Genomic DNA, 23,460 nt, shown 5'->3' on the forward strand with positions numbered 1-23,460 from the left:
CACGTCAATCATAACATAATTTTACTGTTTAACCATCCAATTCACTGGGCACTAACAACCATATTTGTTTGTTAAAAATAATCTTTAAATCTAACCATTTAGTAAACTAAACTCAGGTTTAGTTGCTATTAACATTACAGTTAAAGCTACTTTCAGAACAACATGTACATAAAATGTTTTGTGGTCTTTGCAATCTATACTGTATATTTTGTAACTTCAAATCAGCAGAAGGAGTATGTGAGTAAACATGGTCTTATCATCATCCCTTCGTCCCTTTTAGACATAATGGCGTCCACGGCCGATTTCGGCCACAGCGGCTGTTCTCATTTAAAGAGATCAGCCAGCTGCGCAGGACATATTATAGTGCACGAGCATTTGCGCAGACACAGCAGGTGCACTCCCTATTCCTTCACTCTCATAACCCGATGGGACGGCAATACGTCACGACTGGAAAGAGGTCAGGCGCAGGACCGACATTTACGTGCTCTCCGATGCACGGAACTGTCCAACCAACAAAGCAAGCAAAGCCACCCCACTGACCTCAACAATTTAAACTACAGGATACTTGTTAACTTTTTAACCGAATTTCAATTTCAACGTTCCAAGAGTACCATTTCCTACAGCCGGGTAAAATGTTTTTACAGGGAAAGTTTAACTTAACAATAACACAATTCGACGTATGCAAGGGGCCAAAACAAAAGGATTGTGCAGTTCTACAGGCCGGAATCAGCAACTACCATTCTTTATACATAGACTTGAATGTCTTGCAGAGAATATCGCCCTCAAAGGTAATGTATTAATAAACTTTGTTACTCTTACAGCCTTTTTTATCGTCCCATTGCTGGGCACAGGCCTCCTCTCACATGGAGAAGGATTCGCTTGCTCAATGCGGGTTGGTGATTTCAGACTTTATAGTCCAGGTATCCTCAAGATGTTTTCCTTCACCTTTTTATCAGCCATTGGTGTCTAAGATATACTCGTCGTCGTGGTGGCCTAGTGGGCAAAGAACCATCCTCTCGAGTATGAGGGCGCGGGTTCGATTCCAGGTCAGGCAAGTACCAATGCAACTTTTCCAAGTTTGTATGTACTTTCTAAGTATATCTTAGACACCAATGACTGTGTTTCGGATGGCACGTTAAACTGTAGGTCCCGCAGTCGTTACGGGTAGTCAGAAGCCAGTAAGTCTGACACCAGTCTAACCAAGGGGTATTGGGTTGCCCGGGTAACTGGGTTGAGGAGGTCAGGCAGGGCAGTCGCTCCTTGTAAAGCACTGGTACTCAGCTACATCCAGTTAGACTGGAAGCCGACCCCAACATAGTTTGGGAAAAAGGGTCGGAGGATGATGATGATGGTGTCTAAGATATACTATACATATACAAATCGAAATAAACTTTATACTATTCGAAATACATTATACATATAATATACTCACCCTTATATACTTACAGGGAAAAATCGTTGCATATTCAAATGGAAAGGAGTTTCTTCGACTGCAAGTTAAGAAACCATGTGATCACCTGTTCTTGAGGCCTCTGTTCAATTCCATCATGAATATTACTAAGGACTGTTATGTGATCAAGGTAAATAAAAATATTTGACTAGGCAAAGACAGGGTTGTAATAGAATTGTGAATCGGGAAAATCAACAACCATCATCAACCATCTTGTGGTGCCACTAGTTAAAGCACCTGCAAGTGTACTGTGTAGTGATTAGCGCGAATTTCTTGTTTAATATCAGAACAGGCCGTTACCCTTTAATGGGTCAATAAAATGACACTGTTGGGGTCGGCTTCCAGTCTAACCGGATGTAGCTGAGTACCAGTGCTTTACAAGGAGCGACTGCCTTATCTGACCCCCTCAACCCAACTATCCGGGCAACCCAATGGTGACTGAATCATGGATGACTTATTCAAGAGCCTCAGCAATTGAAGGACATAAACTACATAATTATGTAGATAGTACCACATCTTGCACAATGTAACTCGTTATTCGTACATGCAAAATAAGTGTAACCATAAGACCTTATTCACAGGGCCACTACAAATACAGCATCGATATACTCTCAATAGCACAGTCATACTTCGGTGGTACATTCATACTCGGCAATTGGACCTTTAAGTCGGTGTTCTACAGTGATGTCTGCAATTTATCCTGCGCCAATATATATGTAGTGATGTCACCGTTGAAGTAAGAATATCAAACAATCGATAAAAAATCCAGAAAATTAGATTATCTTTGGTTCGAAGATCGGGTCATTCTATGGAAGGAAAAATATCTGAAGCTACTTTAACCTTTTCACCGCCACGCTATATCGGTATTCCTATGCCCTGTACGCCAAGCCCGAAAATCTTAAAATTAAATATCTACTAAAAAATACATAAAAGTAATGATTTAATAGGTTTATTTTGTATTTTTCTGCGACCTGTTTTTTGTCGAGTATAGCCGTCGTTGGCGCACAGGGCACGCTTGCTCATGTCGGCTATAGCCGACATTGGCGTTCAAAAGGTTAAGCAACGTTCGACGAAATTTAAGACTACTTTTTTGTATCCAAAACTCCCCTTAATCAGTAAATAAAACTCTTTCGAAAAGTGTAAAAACTTAATTTTATTCCTTATATTACAAATCAATAAATTAGTTTCTTAAGTACTTTAACCACTTATTGTATTACTTTGGAATTGTGTACTAATAAAATTCCCTTCACTTTGAATCATCTGTTGAAAGATGAACGAATGAAGACCTCATAATTCTTCGGAATCAGTCGAACGGACAATCTTCGTTGTGGTCGAAACTGATGCAGTACATCCCTCGTGCTCTGAAAACCACAAAAAATATTATTTATTGAAAATGTATGTATCCTTTTAATAAGTTACTCAATTACGAAATTTTAAATAAATGGAATGGATATAATTTTTAGATTAAATGTCAATTGCGTGTTGTAGGTATACTATATTATTATAGCCTTAGTCTTGAGAAAAATATTTTATTTATTTTTAAATCCGTGACCGCTCGACTATTCAAACGACTCTGTCCAATATTTGTTCCTTCTCATTTTTTACCAATTTACTTCTTCTTTATTCTTTCCTCCACTCTCTCTATCAAAAAAACTATTCTAGAATAGCTACTTACGAGTCAGGAACATCTTCGCCAAGCATCACAGCTTTCCTATCGAACTTGATGCCCCAATGACCTCGTTCCTTGGGGCACGTGCTATCACATGGTATACCGACCAGGCGTCTTTTTTTACGCACGCTGGCGGCAAAGTAGCATGAACTCATGAAGTGGCTGCAACGGGCTATGCCTGGAATAAAAAAACATTAAAACTTGAAAAATGCTTTTTAAAGATTTATGGAGAACTTAAAAGACGCATCGCCGTGTTTCAAATCCCCATAAGATCAGAGTATGAATATACAGTCACAGAAATCGCTAGAGTAAAAATGAGCATCTGCATATAATATTAGAAACTATATTGGTAACAGGTAATCATCATCCTTCATCTTTCCCTCTGACTTAACAGGGCTAGCAAGTTCTAATAGTAGAAGCACCTATAATAAAAGATAAGTAATAAAAATATTCCCCTACATTTATTTTAATTTATTGTTTGAATGATAACAGACAAAATAAATAAAATAACTCTGATCGATATACATCACTTTCTTACATAATATTTATCAGGTCCATTCATATTAATGTGGATATCAATATCACGGGACTCGACTTATTTTAGGAGGTCACAGAATTGCGTGACAAAACCTAACAATCAAAACTGTTACCACGACTGAAGTAATGTTGGTTCATGGAGAACAAAATGAAGAGCGGAGACGTCATAACGGAAAATCTCCTAAGAAAGTAGCGTCCACAAAATACGGGTGTTGGGGGGTCGAGTACGCCCTTTACTATTTTTTGTAAAACCAAAAATATTCGGCAGAGGTGACAAGGAACCCGAACGTCCGCCGTGCGTATTTGATTTAGAAGAAGGCGCCTGGCCTATTTGCCTTATGGCACCTCTGCTTATCTTTCCTTTCTCCGTGTATTAGCTCACTAGCTCCCGCCAAATTCTGATTCCCCGTCAAGGCAAAAGTATTTCGCATAATTGGCATGATTGGATTCAACTCAAACAATGATACCAACACGTGTAAAATACGTCATAGATAGACCAAAAATTTACACTATAAACTCGAAGAGGTTTGTTTGAAAGCACCAATTTCACTAACTACCGGTTTCAAAAGTTTCTTCAGTGTTAGATTTTACATTTTACCCATTTATCTAGGACGACAAAAGGCTTCGTTTTGTCCTGATAACCGAAGTATACGGACAGTGATTTCATTCAAAGCCAAATTAAATGAACTATTATAGCTAGAACTAGACCAAGACCATTCCTTAAGCGTAAGTAAACGCATTCTCTTGTTATTCTCTCAAAGGGAATTAGATTAGGTGAATAGAATAAGCATCAAATCATGTATTTAAAACACCCCCCTATAATATAAAAAAAATACGTGTGGCACTCGGGGACTGCCGCGGTAAAGCTATTGCATAGCATTCTGTATCAACTTATGCAATTATAATTATTAATTATGAATCATAATATCATTGATCAAAATCGAAATCAAAAAATACTTATACACCTATATACTTTCTCAAAAACAGCTGATTATGTATTCGTCCGATTTCGGAGCAGCTCGTCTCAATTCGGGCGAGTTCCGTAAAGTCGTACAATACGTCTAATCGCACGACACACAGCGCCGTGTCGAAGACTGCCGAACTGACACGACGTTAGACAATGCACGCCCTTCAAGATGCCTTCAAGCCACACCTCCGTGCCCGTCGGAGTGGGGAGCGTGAGGTTTTTTCGTTACGGAATTTCTGGATTTGGTCCCTGCGCTCAAGGCCTGCGATAGAAGCTATGCAATAGCTTAAAAATCAGCAATAACTCACGCATAACATGTCCTTTACATCCAGGCTGCAGTCTTCCCCCATTCACACAGAAGTCAGCATGGCCAACCAGGCCATCTTCGCCGAGGAAACCAGCATTAGTATGTATAACATGAACCACGTATGCATCATCCCTGCCTAGGCGGAATTGACGAGACCCGTATGCTGATACTAAAGGTCTGCCTGGATCTAAACCTGAAAACAAAAGAATAATAATTTATTTTAATAACATAACTATCTGTTGATGTTCTTACTAGAGATATAATTTAAGATTACTCTTATGGGGCTGGCTCAAGTAGCTTGCTATGATTTCTCTCAGTGCTCAAGTCAAAATAATTATATCTCTTGTAAGCAAATCCGTGTATAATGGGATTATTTAAAACCCCAGTTAGTTAAGCATTTATTTTAAATCTATTTTAGGAAAATAATAATTATTATAAATATATTATAAATTATTATAAATATAAATAATATTATATAAAATAATTTAAAAAATGGATAGTAATAAAAACTGCGGAAATTCTTGCACATAGTTTCTTTAGATAATACTATGCTTATGCTATCCGTATAACTGGGTTGTCATTCACAATTAGGTACTGTACCTACTGATTGGTCTTTAAAAACTGTTCAAAATTGAACTCACTAGTAGACACAATACGATTTATTTTAGTAGAAACGAGCGGACGTTGATTGTTATAGTTCAAGTCCAATCCCGGAGTTGCCAGCAGATACAAAATTCCCACTTTAGCGGTAACCTGATATTATTTGGGGCCTAATTGATAAATAACAGCGCACACTATTGAAGCCATAAAGGATTGAATGGTGAATTAATATCTCATTACTATGATTTTATGATTGATACACCCACGCCACTCATAACTCACTCATTCATAAACAAATTGTTCTTGCTTTTATCATATACTAGCTTCTGCCAGCAGTTTCACCCGCATCCCGTGGGAACTACTTCCCGTACCGAGATAAAAAAGTAGCCTTCCTCGATAAATGGGCTATCTAACACTGAAAGAAATTTTCAAATCGGACCAGTAGTTCCTGAGATTAGCGCGTTCAAACAAACAAACAAATGAAAAATGATGCGTCTAAAAATACCACATATTTTTTTATAACAATATAGTTTATGTTCTCCAAAAATAATAGAAGCAAAAAGATTGTCACGAAAAAGGTTACAAATCGCAAATTTAAATTTCGAATCTGGCAACAACGCCATTCCTATCAGTTTGCCTGAAGCCGGCTTTGGGCGCGTACGCGAGAAGTGTTTTAATAAGAAATAGATATTCTAAACGTAAAATATGGTGAAAGTAGACGTCAAATACACAAAGGTAAGTGCCGAATAATCTATTTTTGTATAAAATAGAGATACAAATGAATTAAGCGAGTAAAACGACTAGTTCCAATAAAAATATTTATAGACGCGTCGCGAGGGTGCCGGCAACGATAACATGTTTTTTTTTTTATGTGTAATATAAGGCACAGACGATAAAAGAGTGTTAATATGACATTTCAAAGAGATTTTAGAAAAGTATTGCTTCAGTTTTAAGCTTGTAGTCTGCAGTACAATATTAAGTGTAGACTAGATACAAGCAGTATAAATAAAAAGTAATAATAACAAATATTGGCTACATATTGACCAATCTTGTTTGTTTTGCCACCGGTCCGCTATCACTAAAAAAACAAACTGTTCTTGACGACAATAATTAATTACTTTATTACATTCTTGATAAATAGAACTTCGATACATAAAAAAATTGCGCGGGTTAACGATTCGTATTGTACATTTGTACCCACACTATTACTATTTACTCAAGAATTTTATAGTGGTGGTAATCTTATTTCTAAGTATTAACTCATATTTACATATCAAATTCGAGTCCTTGCCCCGCACTTTTCTGGTTTTTGTTTTAATTTTTTTGACCAAAACGAATTGCAACCTGATTGCAACCTTTTTTGTTTTCTAAAAAAAAACAGACGTCAAAAAAGGACGATGGGTTTATGTCATTGATATTGCCTGAATTTGAAATGGAGAATGACTAAGCGATTTCTTCCAGAAATAAGGTTTTGCAATGTGAATTCATATTATATTCATAAATGTATACTTGACAGATTTTGCCTGGAATTTTTTATTTCGTATTTAGTTAGCCGTTGTTTGTAAACGTCTATTTAAATATAGACATATATAACGCCACGATAACTTACTGTAGTTCATTATCTCAACCAAATAAAATACATATTTTTTATTATAGCACATTCCTTAGTGATAATTGCTCTACTTTCAATGTACTAGTCGCTGTTCAAGTTCTGATTTGTTCCATAAAAACACCAATACAGCCAAGTTAAAGGGAACGAGGCATAGAATATAACTGCGACGATTAAGAACCTGGTTTTGACCCAGTTATACACAACACTCAAAACAGACTTATTCCAAAACCAGTTATGTTGTCTTAGTACTTTTATAGTCCATCTAAGATATCTTGAGATAATTGACAGGATATGAACAATTTCTTGACAATGATAGCTTGTGTATTTAGATCCATTTTGACCTGTTAGAAGAACTAGTTTGGTCCCGTGGTTTTCTTGCCTCAAGCCCAAAAAATTAAATCTCTCATGAGCAATTTCATCTAAATGATAAGATTTTTTTAAATCACCCAAAACAGTTCACATTTACAAAAATAATCGTAGATCGGATTATTTTCACAATAATTAATTTACACGATTTTCATTCACATAGTTGTTCATCAACAATGAGTGGGTGGACGCTGTCAGCAAGAAGACCTTCCCCACCATCAACCCTCAGGATGAGTCCGTCATCACACAAGTGGCCGAAGGCGACAAGGTAAAGTCAGTCATAATTCCTGACATTAAAGATTACATTACCATGAACTCATAAGTCATGCGGTATGAACGAGAATTTTATCTGGGTCCATATCACGTTAGAGAACCATTTGTTATAGCACCAATTAAAATTATCTTATCACCATAACTCAAAATCCGGACAAGTGCGAGTCGGACGAGATTTTCGTGCCATCCTGCTAATGTTATAAACGGGAAAGTTAGGAAGGATGGAAACAAATTCTCTTACATGAATATATTTTTGAAAATATCGATGCGATATTTTACCATTTCCCTCAAACACTCTATGACGATGCCACATCTCCCATAACTTTTTGTAATCTAAGATAAATGGTCTTACAGGCTGACATAGATTTAGCGGTAGCAGCAGCTAAGAAAGCGTTTGACCGCTATTCAAAATGGCGGACCATGGATGCTTCTCAACGTGGCCTTCTAATGCTCAAGTTGGCCGACCTGATAGAATCCCAAGCCAGATACTTAGCTGAACTAGAAACCTTGGATTGTGGAAAGCCGGTCAAGGATGCTGAAGAAGAAGTGTACTATTCAGCATCAGTTTTGAGATATTACGCAGGCAAAGCTGACAAAATATTGGGAAACACTATCCCTGCAGGTAATTTATATTCTTTCACCAATAGAAAAATAATATGTAGATAGCTGAAATACCGGAGTTTTTTTCATACACGTGGAAATTACGTTTACCATTCGAACTTCGCCAATTGCGGTCTTTCAAAATATTTCCACGATTCTAAAACGTTCACGATACTTTTACATGAAAAGGGAAAATAAACTATTTAGACACTGATAATTTCATATTCATCATTATAATGGGAAAACCAAATTATAATTTTCTCCTATTACCGGAGTCATGATCACAATTAGCTCACACTTAATTGTGTGTTATCATTACTTCAGGCATAGATAATTATTATTGACGTCTATTGTCACGGTCTTACAGAATCTCTTCAACGTGATTGCAGTGTGTTTAGGACCAGAAAATCTTACTTGGCTATTTGCTTTAGAGATAAGCTTGAAAATCAAGGTTACGTAGTATTTCGCTATCGGCACAGTTGGTTACAAAATGTGCATATATGTATATATCCAGATGTTTATAATGATATAGCGGATATATGATTCTCGACAATCTTTGTCAGGTTTACATGCAACTCTTAAGTCGATCCGATTCATTTAAACAACATCTTTAAACGTTTAATTCAGTTCCCATTGTGTCTTGCCAAGGGTCGTATCCAGATGCGATTCGATAGGTATACGGCTAGCCATTTCATTAAACAATAAATAAACCCTATTACAGATGGTGAAGTGTTGTCTTTCACTTTAAAAGAGCCAGTTGGTGTATGTGGCCAGATCATACCATGGAACTACCCAATACCAATGCTTGCATGGAAAATTTCACCAGCGCTAGCGGCGGGTAAGTAATATTTATTTACCGCTATAATTAGCATTTGACGTACCTAGTGTTGTAATTAACATCTGTTTACAATCCGATGAGGAAATATAAATAAAGATGTTCTTTAATACCCCTTGAATAATGTAAATATTTACAGCTTGAGGCAGGTTATGGTAGGAATCAATGCCGAGACATGTATTGGGTAAAGATACTCCTTCTAGAAACCTCAAGAGCAGATTTATTAAGTAAGATCTCAATATTCCTACATTTTTAATGGTTTTCAGGTTGCACAATAGTCCTAAAGCCAGCAGAACAAACGCCCCTCACAGCTTTAGCAGTAGCTGCCTTGATCAAAGAGGCAGGGTTTCCCCCAGGAGTGGTGAATGTAGTGCCAGGCTATGGACCTACTGCAGGATCAGCTCTTACCCATCACCCTGACGTCGATAAAATAGCCTTCACTGGGTCTACTGAGGTTAGTAATATTTTAACCAACTATTTTCATATGCTAAAACTGTAATGAAATGACGTGACTTTAGCATTCTTCTTCTAATTGATGAGAAGCATTATTGTTCAGTAACCATGAACACCATTTCGCAGTTCGTTAATAGAAATGATGATTGAAATTTTGTTTAGGTTGGCCGTTTGATTTTGGGTGCTGCGTCTGCTGTCAACCTGAAACGAGTCACTTTAGAACTTGGAGGCAAGAGTCCTTTGGTGATCTTCAATGATGCTGATGGTAAGAAATACATATACTGCATCAATAAAGTATTTATAGTACCCTTACCAAATGCTACAGACTTATTTTATAAACAGGGACACGATTATTAGATGTGGAATAGCATCGTACGAAACTTCTCCTAGCAACTAAATATAAAACTGACTACGATAAGATTGTGATTGATTTATGGGCAAATAAAAGTGATTTAACAGATATTGTAAATTTCACAATCAATGATGATAATAAATGTCAAAACAATATAAGCTGCTTTACCATCCATAAATTCATGATTCATGATGTTTGGTCGTTTCAGTGGAGAAAGCAGCTCAAATAGCCCACGCGGCTGCATTTGCGAACGGTGGTCAGTGTTGTTGCGCTGGCACTCGCACATATGTGCAGTCTGGTATCTACGACCAGTTTGTTAAAAAGGCAGCTGAAATCGCCTCGAAGAGGTCCGTCGGAAACCCCTTCGATGATGTACAGCAAGGACCTCAGGTAACTAATACAGTTTATAAAACGACTTTTACGGACTACCCAAATAATAAGTAATATGAAGCATCAAATTCAGATTGTTACTTCATCCTCTTGACTATAACAACGTTAATAAATATTTAGGTACAGGAACTCGAAAATTAAGAACATGGAATGCTAATCAGAACATTAATTAATAACCTAAAAGCGAGTATTGTTAGTTCTCTTCACACTAAAATGGTTGAAACAATAAGTAGCGAAATTTAGTAACATGGTCTTCCATTTGGAGAATATAAAACAGTATCAGAAAAAATGTAATTGTCCACCAACATGCAGAAAGTACAAAATACTCAATTCAAATTTCCAGATTGACCAAGAGATGTACAGCAGAGTTCTGGGATACATCTCGGCCGGTAAAGAGGCAGGAGCTAAATGCGTGGCTGGTGGTGACAAGATGGGAGACAAGGGATACTACATCAAGCCCACTGTCTTCGCTGATGTTACTGATAACATGAAGATTGCTAGGGAAGAGGTAAAAGAAATGAGTATTTAACTTATAGGAGCATGGATGATCATCCTAGTTAATTGAAAAATATTTGCCCACATTTTCATAAAATACCTCTAGCTTTCCCCAGCATTTTCACCGGCTTCCAAAGAGGGTAACCTACTTCAGCCATTAGGATAAAAAGCCTTATATGTTATTCTGAAGTGCAAGTTCAAGCAGTATTACGCTCAATTCTCTCGTTTATTAGCGTGACATCTATTTGACAAATAGTTTTGGGTCAATTTCATCACCTCTCTCAACTATTACTTATTGAAATGGTAACAGAATAGATTGATAGACTCAAATTGAACACTAACAGTGATCATGTATTTGCCTTGTTTGCAGACCAACCATTTACTCGTTCAGAGTTTCATTTATTTTTGCTTCTACTACTAATCATTTTTTTTTCTTCCAGATTTTCGGCCCAGTTCAAAGTATCCTAAAGTTCGATACGTTTGAAGAGGTTATTGAGAGAGCTAACGACTCTAACTATGGGCTGGGAGCTGGTGTCATCACCAATGATATCACCACTGCGCTCAGCTTTGCCAAGCAAGTTCGCGCTGGCTCCATTTGGTATGCCATTTTTGTTATTAGTGTAACCTACTTTCTTACATTAGCCTCTATTTTTTCAAAGCTATCTACTAACTACAAGCTACATACTATGTGCTTTCAAATACCACGTCTTTTAAAAATTTAATCTTCTATTCTACTTTTCTTAACTTACATTTCGTATGTGGACTTGCGCAAATATTTTGTTTTCTTTCTTTCTTTTAATTATTAGATATATTATATTACCATGGATCCCATGTAAGTACTTTAATGTTCCAGGGTGAACACGTACGACCACACCACAAGTCAAACTCCGTTTGGAGGTTTCAAGGATTCTGGTATTGGTAGAGAATTGTAAGTATTATTTACATACTTTATCATTTATATTCAACTTATATTGTACCTATATACATAGTATACCTAGTATTGCAGTGGCTTTTTAAGTCAGAGCCTGATTTATTAGCTACAACATCAGCCTTAGAAATATTCGTGCCACCATTATTATAATTATTATCTGCTACATACATATTCAGGACTGTTATAGAAGTATTATAAGACAATCCGAATATTTTCTGTTTCAGGGGAGAAGATGGCATTAACCAATATTTGGAAGTCAAGACAGTCACTCTATCCCTGCCGCGTCAACCACAGCTGTAGACGTTGTTGATATTTGTTTAATTATTACTTTAAGGAATACGTATAATATCCGAGAGTCTATTTTCGTACTGATACCTAAAAGGTGAATTATAATGTATATTAAAATCACTGTATTTCAGTGCCGCTATTAAAAATAAAACGAAAATTGCCAAGAGCAAGAAAAATTGTCATAGTTTAATTTGTGCTTTCTTTATGGGAAAGCATCCAATGACTCCTCCCGCTGTGAGTTAGCAGCGTGAGGAGTGTCAGACTCTTACTGAGTAAAACCTATCATGTTCCTTCGTAGACCTTTTATGTACCAGGGTCGCGGTAACTCTTTCGAGCAATCCAGCAGCCCCGGTTCAATTTGTGCTTCAGCTATCTTAAAATACTTACCAACGATTTTGTACTGCTTCTCGGTGAGATGGTTGGAGATCATGCCACATATATGAGCTCCTAGGGAGTGTCCCACACATGTGATCATCTTAGCCAGCGCTCCGGCTTGCGTGATCGCAGAGTAAAGTTGCGCTGTACATTGCGCTGCCTTTCTGGAAAATATTAAGGAAGTAATTAACAAAAGATTTAGGGTGAGTTGCAGATGTAACTGTAACGATAAACAAACTTGCACCATGTGTGTGTGTATTTGCCACCAATTCATCAAATCGACGATTTGACAAGTGAAAATGGTTTAGTTATCGTTATATGTATGTGACTAAAGTATATGGTTAAAGATTGGTTGGATCAAATAGCCCAAAAAGAATAAAGTAGCCAAGTGGCATTTTGGAAGAATTATTTATATAGCTAAAAAGATGGGCTTTGTATGTACCTATGCCCACTATTTCCGAAACTCCTAAAATACAATACATTGAATGCTACATTTAAGTGCCTTATCCTTAGCTATGCCATATACATCTGACAATTATATAAATATTTCGTAAAAACTTACTTCATATTAGACAGCGCAGAAAGGTAGCAAGGAAACCTTGTGAGCACCGACCAGTCTACCATGAATACATTGTAGTCTCTGCGAGACAGGTACGCTGTGGAGAAATAATGACACTTCATACAATGTAAATATATGGCCTAAATTGAGTAATTCTGGATTTTTGAAACAGAGCCATAATAAAGAACAAATTTTCCAAATCATGCCGTAGTTTAGAAGCTTTTATGAAGAATACAAACTGGCAGATACAAACGAACAAATTATTACTCTTTAAACTTTAAATATTAGAGAGAAGAAATGCGGTAGACCGCATTGAGCCATAACATCTAGAATAGCAGTTATATTCTCAAAATCTACTTTCACTTTCCAATTAACTTTATTCGTTTTTTGGCTGCTAGCTGAAAAAACTAATTATAGTTTGATATAACTGCTTCGAAATCGTTAATCTTAACTGTCCAGTTAATATCTAGATTTAGAAAGTTTCGCTTATTTTATGCATTTCTATTGATATAATATTTTTATAGCTACGATTGTATAATGATGTCCGAAATAACTGTTTTATTTTGAAACTGGAATCTGAACACATTTAAATGTTTGGATTCCTATAGCCGTAAGACTTATTAGAAACAAAGTATTTTTGCTCCTGCAACTGTGGCTAGGCTACACAGTTCTACAGTCTACAACTACGGACATTGAAATTTACCCTAGTTCGAGTGTTGCATCAGAAAAATCTGTAGGCACTTTGGAACTTCTCAACACCTACTCACTGACTTTGTCCCGTGAGAACTTCTTCGTGCATGCTGATATAAATGGTCCCATAAGCCCCGACATGTATCTGGCAGTAAATCCATTCTCAGACAAACCGGACCTCTTTCATTTCTGAGATTAGGCAACCATTTAAGGATGCTAACTCTTCAGCTTTATAACAGAACTAGCTTCTGCCAGCGGATTCACCCACATCCCCCGGGAACTGCAAGAACCCGGATATAAAGCCGATAGTTTTATATTATTAGTAAAGATAAATAGATAAATCTTACCATCTCGAATAAATGTCATCGGTGTTTTAGAGTAGGTGCCGTTAAAGCCATGGATGATCAGGACATTCTTTCTCGTCTTCTTCCAACCGTAATCACGAAGGAGTTTCGGGTGTCGAGGATCCACAAAATGTTGGTGGGGGTGTTCTCTAGAAAGATAAAATATAGAGAAAATTTTACATACCGCAAACGCGTAATTACGCCTAAGAGAAAGCAAATGGGTAAGTATTTTTTTAAGGCAGCTCGGAGTGGATTTATGTGGTGTCACAGCTCTGTGGATACCTGGGATGGCATAGCGTCATTTCAACCTGCGAGGACCATGGGAATGTCACTAACGAATCACCATAAAGTAACAGTTGTTGTTACGTACAATTCCAGGTCAGAGTCCGTTAGGCGAATTTTCGAAACATCCTAGACCTGGTAAAAAATGTTACCCTGTAGTCAGATGGAAAAGGAACCCTTAATTATGTAGCCTGTGCATATAGGCGTGACACAATTGATTTTCTATTGTTCTTTAAATAGCGGCATACAAGCGGTCAATTGTTTTGTTAGAGTAAAATGCATTCGTTATTTTAAATACTTACGGAGTATACATAAAAAAGTTGATTTCGCTGTCTGGACATTTCCACTCTCGCTTCATAACACAGCGAAAGTATCGGAAATCTATCATCGATGCGAGATCGCCATCCGCTTTAGAAACTGCAAATAATATATGAGGAAACATTATTTTTTATGTTACGACTAGGTGGTTAAAAGTAATACCTAACGCCATTTAGGTAATTAAAAGTGAATACGATGAGCGGAGCAGGATATTCAAAAATAAAATGGTTTTTGTTATCTAGACACACGGCAGAGTGTCCGCCAAGTTCGAGCAAAAAAAGCGACACACCGGCCGTGGGTTATATTACACGAACCATTTCGGGCCAAATTCGACCCCCCTGTAACTCAAAATCTATTTTATTCACGCATATCAAATTTCTAGTATCTGTTGAGACCCCCTCACTTATCTAAAATACAAAATTTCACTAATATACCTATTGTAGGTCTTGAGATATTGACGTCAGAAAATCGCTATTTTTACTATACACTCACTGATTGATTGACTGACTGACTGACTGACTCACTCATCAAAAACCTAGACCACTTCCAATGGTCGTATTGACTTGAAATTTGGCATGGAGGTAGGTCTTTATGTCAAGGTAAAGGGAAAAATCTGAAAATGGCCAAGTGTGAGTCGGTTTCAACATAATGAAGGTGTTTTATACCCGGTGTAAATTTATACCACTAAGGAACTAAAACGAACTAAATTTATCTATATTTATATAATATATCTTCGAATGGTACAAAGGTTTGTATTTAGTCAAAGTAAAGTAAAAATCTGAAAACGGCCAAGTGTGAATCTTTTTCGAAAATAACGAATGTGTAACTTTGATCCACGAACATAATATGTGATAACATGTCATGTCAGTCAGTTGGTAAATCTAGTCCATTTAGTTAATCTACTTCATTTCTTTGTAAGAAACATAGTGCATATTAAAAAATCTAAAAGATAGTATAAATGAGACATTTCTTTAACTAACTTCATCATAAGAAAAAAAAAAACAACCTTACAAAAATAAATGAAATCCCACCCAAAACAAAAATGTGAAAGACTGCCAAGTTCGATAATATTTCCCATATTATCGAACTTGGCAGTCTTTCACATTTTTCGTACTTCGAATAAGTACCTTATTCAGATCTCACTTCTTTTATAGGCGAAGCATTCCCATATTATCGAACTTGGCAGTCTTTCACATTTTTGTTTTGGGTGGGATCTTATTTAACAACAGGTAACTACGAATCGCGATCTTATTATTATTCGTGATAATAATATACAAGTAATTTTCTCAAACATGTTATATCAACATTTTCATGTTGGTATAAGTACTTGAAAATGTCGACATAACTTTCAAAAAAATAACCGGAGTATCTAGGTATTTTAATTTAATTTAAATAAGATTGCGCAATGATGTCACTGACCAAAATGTAAGTTGCACAATATTATTATTTTATATTGCAACTATTATTAATATTATATTGCAACTTCACCGCTGCAAAATTTTTTTATTGCTCAATGTTATTTTAGATCTGGGGGACGCTCATGGCTCATGGCCTAAGGCGGCTTCTAAATAAATAAGTCTCTTTGCTTAGAACAAATTGAACGACCGACTGGCAATCTCAGCCAGATTTAAGATTAGAAGCCAAATCGGCAAATAATTGCCCCAATATGATTAATGTCCATTGAATCACATAAGTAAGTTTACATAGAAATAGCGGATTTTCCGCGAGCAACATTGGTTGGTCTGTACGGGGCGATACCAACAATTGACAACAAATTATGATGTTTAAAAAAATAAATTAGGTTTCACTACAGGTGAAGCGCTGTCTACGGTATGCCTCCTGCGGTTCACATTGGCATTTTTCAAGACCGTAAAGCTTACAAGGAACGTATTGTGCAATGGATACGTCATCTACCGCTTGTTTACAATGATGCGTCATACGCAGGGAACCACGCCGGCGCAGTGATCGAATGCGACGCCTTCAGCTCGTTTCGTTCATTCATGAATCACACTATATATAAACGCGATAAGTGCTTGTTTCGTATCATTTTTGTTGTGTTGTGGTGGTGAAGTTTGTGTGTAACCTTATAAAACAAGTTTGTTTTGGAAAACAATATAAAATACGAATTAATTGACGTGTGAAATTAGGTGGGTGGTTCTTCAACATACACAATTACATACATACATAGTTTTGAAGGACTTCCACAGTCTCGTGTTGTGTGTGTGACAGCGTTTGTTTATTCGTCATCTTTCATGTGTTCGATAATCATTAATAATACTTAGGTACGATCTGATAAGCCTATCTGTGTAAATATTAATAAATTAAATTATTAGCAGGTTTCCTTGCTATAAGATCATAGTTGATTTGTACAACTCACAATCTAATTGTGTTTACCTACATATGTTGCGCAATGAGGAAAAATCGCTTAGAATTAGTGTCGTTTTTATTCTTCGTTTTGTTTATTTTTATTTGACTTCATCAAAATTGGTACGTAACAGATACTGCTGAGTATATTGATTTTATAAATTCATTAATAAAACTTATTTGTATGGGTTTTTTTTAGAGGAACATACCCTCACAGACAAAACTGGTACCTATAAAAAAATAAAATCACTAATAACGATTATATATACTACTACATTGTGCAACAAAATGTTTTTAATATAATTATGCAATCGTTCATTTTGTACTAACCGTTGTGCTTTCACAATACCTAATCCGCTTGGTTAGGTATTTAACTAATTACTAAAGGTTAACAATATTGATAGGGTTTTTTGAATCAGAAAATGGAGTATAAGAAGATAAACGTTCGAAAGTATTGCACAATTGTTTACGGTAATTCTGTAAATAGGTACTTGAATTACATTCAAATTCACCGATTCACTGCGTTCTTTTACCTATTGTGATTAAAAGGATAGGTAAGCAAAGAAATAATTTAAATTTTTAATATGTACAAAACAGCCCTTCCTGCCTTTTCCCAACTATGTTTGAGGTCGGCCTGCCTGATGCAGTTGAGTACCAATGGTTTACAGGGAGCGAGTGCCTATTATATACCTCCTCATCCCCTTTACCTGGGCAAACCAATACCCCTTAGTAAAACTTTTTGTCGGACTTTCTGGCTTCTGAGTACCATTTACGAACATTCAAGATGTTCAAATGACACCCCGGACTATTCCTCTATTCCTGCCAAAGTAAATACTTTTTATATGTGTTTTAACCTTTATCTCTTTTTTCAGGAACGGGTTTAGAACCGATCTACAAGTAGTATCCATCGAAAGACCTATCTGCTTCTCTTATATAAATAATGGGTAAAATAGCTACGTACGTATTCTTAGACATAACGACTAACGGATATCCACTAGAACACCCATGGTCTATAGACATTGCAGAACTATGTATGGTAGCAGTAAAACGAAAGTGCATTGAGAACCGCCAAATAGAACCCCGAACTCAGAACAAGTTCAAAATGTGCTTCTGGATCTACAGCGGTTTTTATAAAACTGGTCCAATAACAGGATTAAGCAAAGAAAATTTTTATGAAGCGATACAACTTAATGAGGATGTATGCAATGCTATCAATTCCTATCTAAGTTGTCTAGAAAAGCCTGTTTGTATTATTGCCCATGACGGCTTCAAACTTCAGTTCCCATTACTCAAAGTCAAGTTTAGTAGATTGACGTGTTCGTTGCCAGATGATCTCCTGTGCACTGATAGCATTTACGCCTTTTATGACATATTGGCCCTAGAAAACAAAGAAGGCACCAAAAGTTCTCGTTCGAAACATAGTAAACCTGGTGTTAAGGTTTACAAAAACATGGTACGGGAAAATTTTTACGATAAAGAACCAAAGGAATCGTACGTATTGAGTGATATTTACTATAGAGTAATAAAAGGCAATCTTTGTTCATACGAAGCAGAGGATCACTGTCAAATGATTATGCAATTAGCGATCGAGAAAAGTAAAGACTTCGTCGCGTGGGTTGAACGAAACCACTGCCGATTGTCAGAGGTGCCCTTACTTTATTGAATGGGCCATCATACAAGCCACTTCATTCTTCAGTGTATATACCAAAGAAAGAAAAATAACTAGATTATATCGAGGAATACTTCGACGCCTTATCATTTTTCTTTTATACGTTTTTAATTTCGATATTGTACATAGTATTTTAGTTTTAAAATATATTATTTATTTATTATTATTACAACAGTGTACAAACAATTTTTCGGACATTTTCCCACAAAACCGGTTTAACGGTTTGACTGTGGGTGGTGAGTCGCATTGCTTTATATAGGTAAATTTAAAAAAAAAAACTACTCAGTCATTATATAAAGATATTTTTTTAAACTTAATTTTAAAGAGTTTTAAATCATTTTTTTTTGTCTGATGTCTGTCGTCAAACTATTGAGCACATTTATGGTACACGTTTATTTAGAGTTCTATCGCCAAAAAAACTATATAACTTTGGAACATTATATTCACCGGCGGACATAGACCTTATTGTGTATATTAGTAACTACAGATACGTCATGTTCTTTATCAAGTATAGATACAAGTTTGTATATATAGAGTGTATATATTTGTAAAATGTTATGTTAGTTAATATTGAAATAAAATAATATTATTTATTCTATCTTACGATATATTATTCTCAGCCTGGAACTTCTACTACTCTCTCCTAATCTATTCCTCTATTCTTACCAAAGTAAATACATTTTATATGGTTTTGACCTTTATCTCTTTTTTTCAGGGCCAGGTTTAGAATCGATCTAGAAGTGGTGTCGCTCGAAAAACGTATCTGCATCTCTGTTGTAAATAATGGGTAAAATAACTACGTACGTGTTCTTAGACATAACGACTAATGATTATACACTGGAACACCCATGGTGTATAGAAATTGCGGAACTGTGTATGGTAGCAGTAAAACGAAAGTGCATTGAGAACCGCCAAATAGAACCCCGAACTCAGAACAAGTTCAAAATGTTCTTCTGGTTCTACTGCGGTTTTTACAAAACTACCTCTATGAAAACAGGACTAAGCAAAGAAAAATTTTATGACGCGATAGAATTTAACGAGGATGTATGCAACGCTATTAACTCCTTTCTCGGTTGTCTGGAAAAACCTGTTTGTATTATTGCCCATGATGGTTTCAAACTTCAGTTCCCATTACTCAAAGTCAAATTTAGTAGATTGAAGTGTTCGTTGCCAGATGACCTCCTATGCACTGATAGCATTTACGCCTTTTATGACATATTGGCCCTAGAAAACAAAGAAGGCACCAAAAGTTCTCGTTCAAAACATAGTAAACCTGGTGTTAAGGTTTACAAAAATATGGTACGGGAAAATTTTTACGATAAAGAACCAAAGGAATCGTACGTCTTATGTGATATTTACAATAGAGTATTTAAAGGCGATCTTATACCATACGAAGCAGAGGATCACTGTCAAATGATTATGCAATTAGCGATCGAGAAAAGTAAAGACTTCGTCGCGTGGGTTGAACGAAACCACTGCCGATTGTCAGAGGTGCCCTTACTTTATTGAATGGGCCATCATACAAGGCATCCTTCAGTGTATACCAAAGAATGAAAAATAACTAGATTTTATCGTTATTACTATTTATTATCATAAATTAGCAATTAGCATTGCCATACAACGTGGCAATGGAGCCAGTCTTCTGGGCACATTTGCGGAGGACAGTGATGCGGAGGAATACTTCGACGCCTGATCGTTGTTCTTTATGTACATTTTTAATTTTGTACATACAATTTCAGTTTTAAAATATTATATAATTTATTTATTTTTATTACAACAGTCTACAAACAATTAAAAGGACATTTCCCACATAACCGGTTTAGCGGTTTGACTGTGGGTGGTGAGCCGCATTGCTTTATATAGGTAAATTTAAAAAAACTACTCAGTCAATATGAAGATATTTTTTTAACTTAATTTTAAAGAGTTTAAATTTTTTTTTTTGTCTGATGTCTGCCGGTAAACTATTGAGCACATGGTGCACGTTTCTTAAGAGTTCTATCGCTAAATTTATTATGTACCCTTAGAACATTATATTCACCGTAGTTAGTAACAGATACGTCATGGTCTTTATCAAGTATAGATATAAGTTTGTATATACAGAGTGTATATATTTTGTAAAATGTTATGCTATGTTATTATTGAAATAAAATAATATTATTTATTATATCTTACGATATATTATTTTCAGCCTGGAACTCCTACTTCTCCCTCCTAATCTATTCCTCTATTCCAACCATAGTAAAATCTTTTTATATATTTTTTGACCTTTATCTCTTTTTTTCAGGGCCAGATTTAGAACGGATCTAGAAGTGGTGTCGATCGAAAAACGTATCTGTATCTCTGTTGTAAATAATGGGTAAAATAACTACGTACGTGTTCTTAGACATAACGACTAATGATTATACACCGGCACAACCATTTTGTGTAGAAATTGCAGAACTATGTATGATAGCAGTAAAACGAAAGAACATTGAGAACCGCCAAATAGAACCCCGAACTCAGAACAAGTTCAAAATGTGCTTCTGGTTCTTCTGTGGTTTTTACAAAACTCCCTCTAGTAGAACAGGACTATACAAAGACAATTCTTATGACTCGATACGTTTTGACGAGGATGTATGCAACGCTATCAACTCCTTTCTCGGTTGTCTGGAAAAGCCTGTTTGTATTATTGCCCATGATGGCTTCAAACTTCAGTTCCCATTACTCAAATTCAAATTTAGTAGATCGAAGTGTTCGTTGCCAGATGATCTCCTGTGCACTGATAGCATTTACGCCTTTTATGACATATTGGCCCTAGAAAACAAAGAAGGCACCAAAAGTTCTCGTTCGAAACATAGTAAACCTGGTGTTAAAGTTTACAAAAATATGGTACGGGAAAATTTTTACGATAAAGAACCAAAGGAATCGTACGTATTAAGTGATATTTATAATAGAGTAATAAATGGCGATCTTGTACCATACCATGCAGAGGATCACTGTCAAATGATTATGAAATTAGCGATTGAGCAAAGTAAAGAGTTTGTCGCGTGGGTTGAACGAAACCACTGCCGATTGTCAGAAGTACCCTTACTTACTTTATTGAATGGGCCATCAAACACGCCACTTCATTCTTTACTTCTTTAGATTCTAAAGGAAGAAAAATAACTAGATTATATCGTTATTACTATTCATTATCATGAATTAACATTGCCATACAACGTGGCTATGCCAGTCTTCTGGACACATTTCCGGAGGACAGTGATGCGGAGGAATACTTCGACGCCTAATCGTTCTTTTATATGCATTTTAATTATGTACATAGTAGTTCGACAGTTTCAAAGTATAGTATAGGTATAATTTGTATATACAAAGTGTCTTTATTTGTATAATATTATGTTATTTACTCTATGTTAAGTTACATAATTTTCAACCCGGAACTCACAAGCATTTTGTAAATAAAACAAATTTTGTGTTTTGAAATAAGGTTTTTTCTTTTAAATCAATCTCTAATATTTACGATATGATAAGCTATTGCCAGTTCTCTATCAAGCTGTATTTACCTTTATGATGATGATCTCCTATCCGATTAACTCTCTTAGAAGATCAGCCATTTAAGATCAGGGTTGTAAAGAGTGCGATATCATTTTTAGTGGCCAAGATTTTTATTGTTATATTGCACAACTTCATTTTAGATCTGGGGGCTGCCTTAGTAGTCTCTTTGCTCAGTACAAATACAAATTGCATTCACGTGGCTATAGGCACAGTCCAGACGTGACTTCCAACGGTCCAAAAAGTTACATGGAGTATACAATATTGCCTAAGTTTCCTCGAGATATTTTCCTTCACCTTCAGTCAGTCACTGAGGGCCAAGATATACTTAGAAAGTACCTACTTGGAAAATAGGTTTCGCTACGCGCCACAAAAGTCCACCAAGTGAAAGCGCTGTATGCCTCCTGGTAAGAGAAGGTTCACATTGGCCAATGTCCAGAGAGTAGGCTTTCATTGAACGTATTATGGAATGGATACGTTGTCTTATCTCTCGCTGGTTTAGTATGATGCGTCATACATAGGGAACCACGCTGACGGTGTGATCGAATTGGACACCTCCAACTCCATTCGTTCATTCGTGTAAACTGCTATATAAACACGACAAGTCCTTGAAAATTTTCATCAAAGTTATTGTGTCGTTGAAGTTTGTATGTAATACAGTAAGGTTTTTCGAAAAACAGTGTAAAATAAGTACAAAATAATTGACGTGTGAAATTGGTAAGTTCATTAACATATTCTTATACTTATAACACATTCTTATATAAATATTACTTAAAATATCCTTAGCATATTTTTATACTTAGGTATTATGGTTTTGAAAGAAGAAGGTTTTTCCTTGTTCACAGTATTTGGTTATTCGTCATCTTTTATGTGTTCAATAATAGTGATACTTAGGTATGATCTGATAAGCCTAATCTGTGTAAATATCAGTAAATACAATTGTTAGCAACTTTTCTTGCTATTAAAACATAGTTTCCTAAATGTACGACTCACGCAATGAGGAAAAATCGGTTACAATTACTTATTGTCTTTTTAATCTTATTTCTTCCTTTACATTTGAAAAATTTGATGCCTGAAACTAAGTAAGTGGTAACCACAGAACGTCTATTAGATATTTACTAATATAATACATAAAACCCGCTTGATCAACATTGTTAGGTAATTCTGACAGCATTTATCTTTAAGTAATTTTATTCCCTCTCAATA

General features: G+C 35.9%; 3 protein-coding genes and 1 non-coding gene across 4 annotated transcripts in view; 3 read left to right on the top strand and 1 right to left on the bottom strand.

Moving 5' to 3' along the window:
• The first annotated feature begins 632 nt into the window (after positions 1 to 632).
• On the top strand, positions 633 to 2,190 carry LOC135117708 (uncharacterized). Its single transcript, XM_064037556.1, has 3 exons — positions 633 to 788; positions 1,449 to 1,580; positions 2,032 to 2,190. Exons 1-3 carry the CDS (start codon positions 633 to 635, stop codon positions 2,188 to 2,190), a joined length of 447 nt encoding a protein of 148 aa, XP_063893626.1.
• A 412-nt stretch (positions 2,191 to 2,602) lies between these two features.
• LOC110370695 (lipase member H-A) overlaps positions 2,603 to 23,460 on the bottom strand; it is a 33,889-nt gene continuing 13,031 nt past the window's right edge. Inside the window, exons 2-8 of the mRNA XM_049840656.2 lie at positions 14,678 to 14,792; positions 14,097 to 14,242; positions 13,063 to 13,156; positions 12,513 to 12,664; positions 4,932 to 5,123; positions 3,126 to 3,297; positions 2,603 to 2,811 (exon numbers count right to left, since the gene is read on the bottom strand). Of these exons, the coding sequence (XP_049696613.2) occupies positions 2,754 to 2,811; positions 3,126 to 3,297; positions 4,932 to 5,123; positions 12,513 to 12,664; positions 13,063 to 13,156; positions 14,097 to 14,242; positions 14,678 to 14,792 (929 nt within the window). The 3' untranslated portion in view covers positions 2,603 to 2,753. The remainder of the gene's footprint in view (positions 2,812 to 3,125; positions 3,298 to 4,931; positions 5,124 to 12,512; positions 12,665 to 13,062; positions 13,157 to 14,096; positions 14,243 to 14,677; positions 14,793 to 23,460) is intronic.
• Positions 6,124 to 12,301, top strand: LOC110370694 (aldehyde dehydrogenase X, mitochondrial). The gene is made up of 11 exons (XM_064037427.1): positions 6,124 to 6,265; positions 7,672 to 7,776; positions 8,136 to 8,403; positions 9,103 to 9,219; positions 9,483 to 9,670; positions 9,832 to 9,934; positions 10,230 to 10,411; positions 10,755 to 10,919; positions 11,347 to 11,504; positions 11,760 to 11,834; positions 12,062 to 12,301. Exons 1-11 carry the CDS (start codon positions 6,236 to 6,238, stop codon positions 12,135 to 12,137), a joined length of 1,467 nt encoding a protein of 488 aa, XP_063893497.1. The 5' UTR covers positions 6,124 to 6,235; the 3' UTR covers positions 12,138 to 12,301.
• Positions 16,641 to 19,324, top strand: LOC110370697 (uncharacterized). Its single transcript, XR_007510977.2, has 2 exons — positions 16,641 to 16,840; positions 17,930 to 19,324. It is a non-coding gene; the product is annotated as an uncharacterized LOC110370697 (transcript).

This window comes from Helicoverpa armigera, chromosome 13, assembly GCF_030705265.1.
Source record: "Helicoverpa armigera isolate CAAS_96S chromosome 13, ASM3070526v1, whole genome shotgun sequence".
Classification (NCBI taxonomy): Eukaryota; Metazoa; Arthropoda; class Insecta; order Lepidoptera; family Noctuidae; genus Helicoverpa; species Helicoverpa armigera.

Bases quoted from the DNA above. Each gene is read 5' to 3' on its own strand.
- LOC110370694 (XM_064037427.1), top strand. From the start codon at position 6,236: ATGGTGAAAGTAGACGTCAAATACACAAAG. The intron at 9,935-10,229 runs GTAAGAAATACA...TGGTCGTTTCAG, and splicing joins GATCTTCAATGATGCTGATG to TGGAGAAAGCAGCTCAAATA. The intron at 10,412-10,754 runs GTAACTAATACA...TCAAATTTCCAG, and splicing joins ATGTACAGCAAGGACCTCAG to ATTGACCAAGAGATGTACAG.
- LOC135117708 (XM_064037556.1), top strand. From the start codon at position 633: ATGTTTTTACAGGGAAAGTTTAACTTAACAATAACACAATTCGACGTA. The intron at 789-1,448 runs GTAATGTATTAA...ATATACTTACAG, and splicing joins AGAGAATATCGCCCTCAAAG to GGAAAAATCGTTGCATATTC. The intron at 1,581-2,031 runs GTAAATAAAAAT...CCTTATTCACAG, and splicing joins AGGACTGTTATGTGATCAAG to GGCCACTACAAATACAGCAT.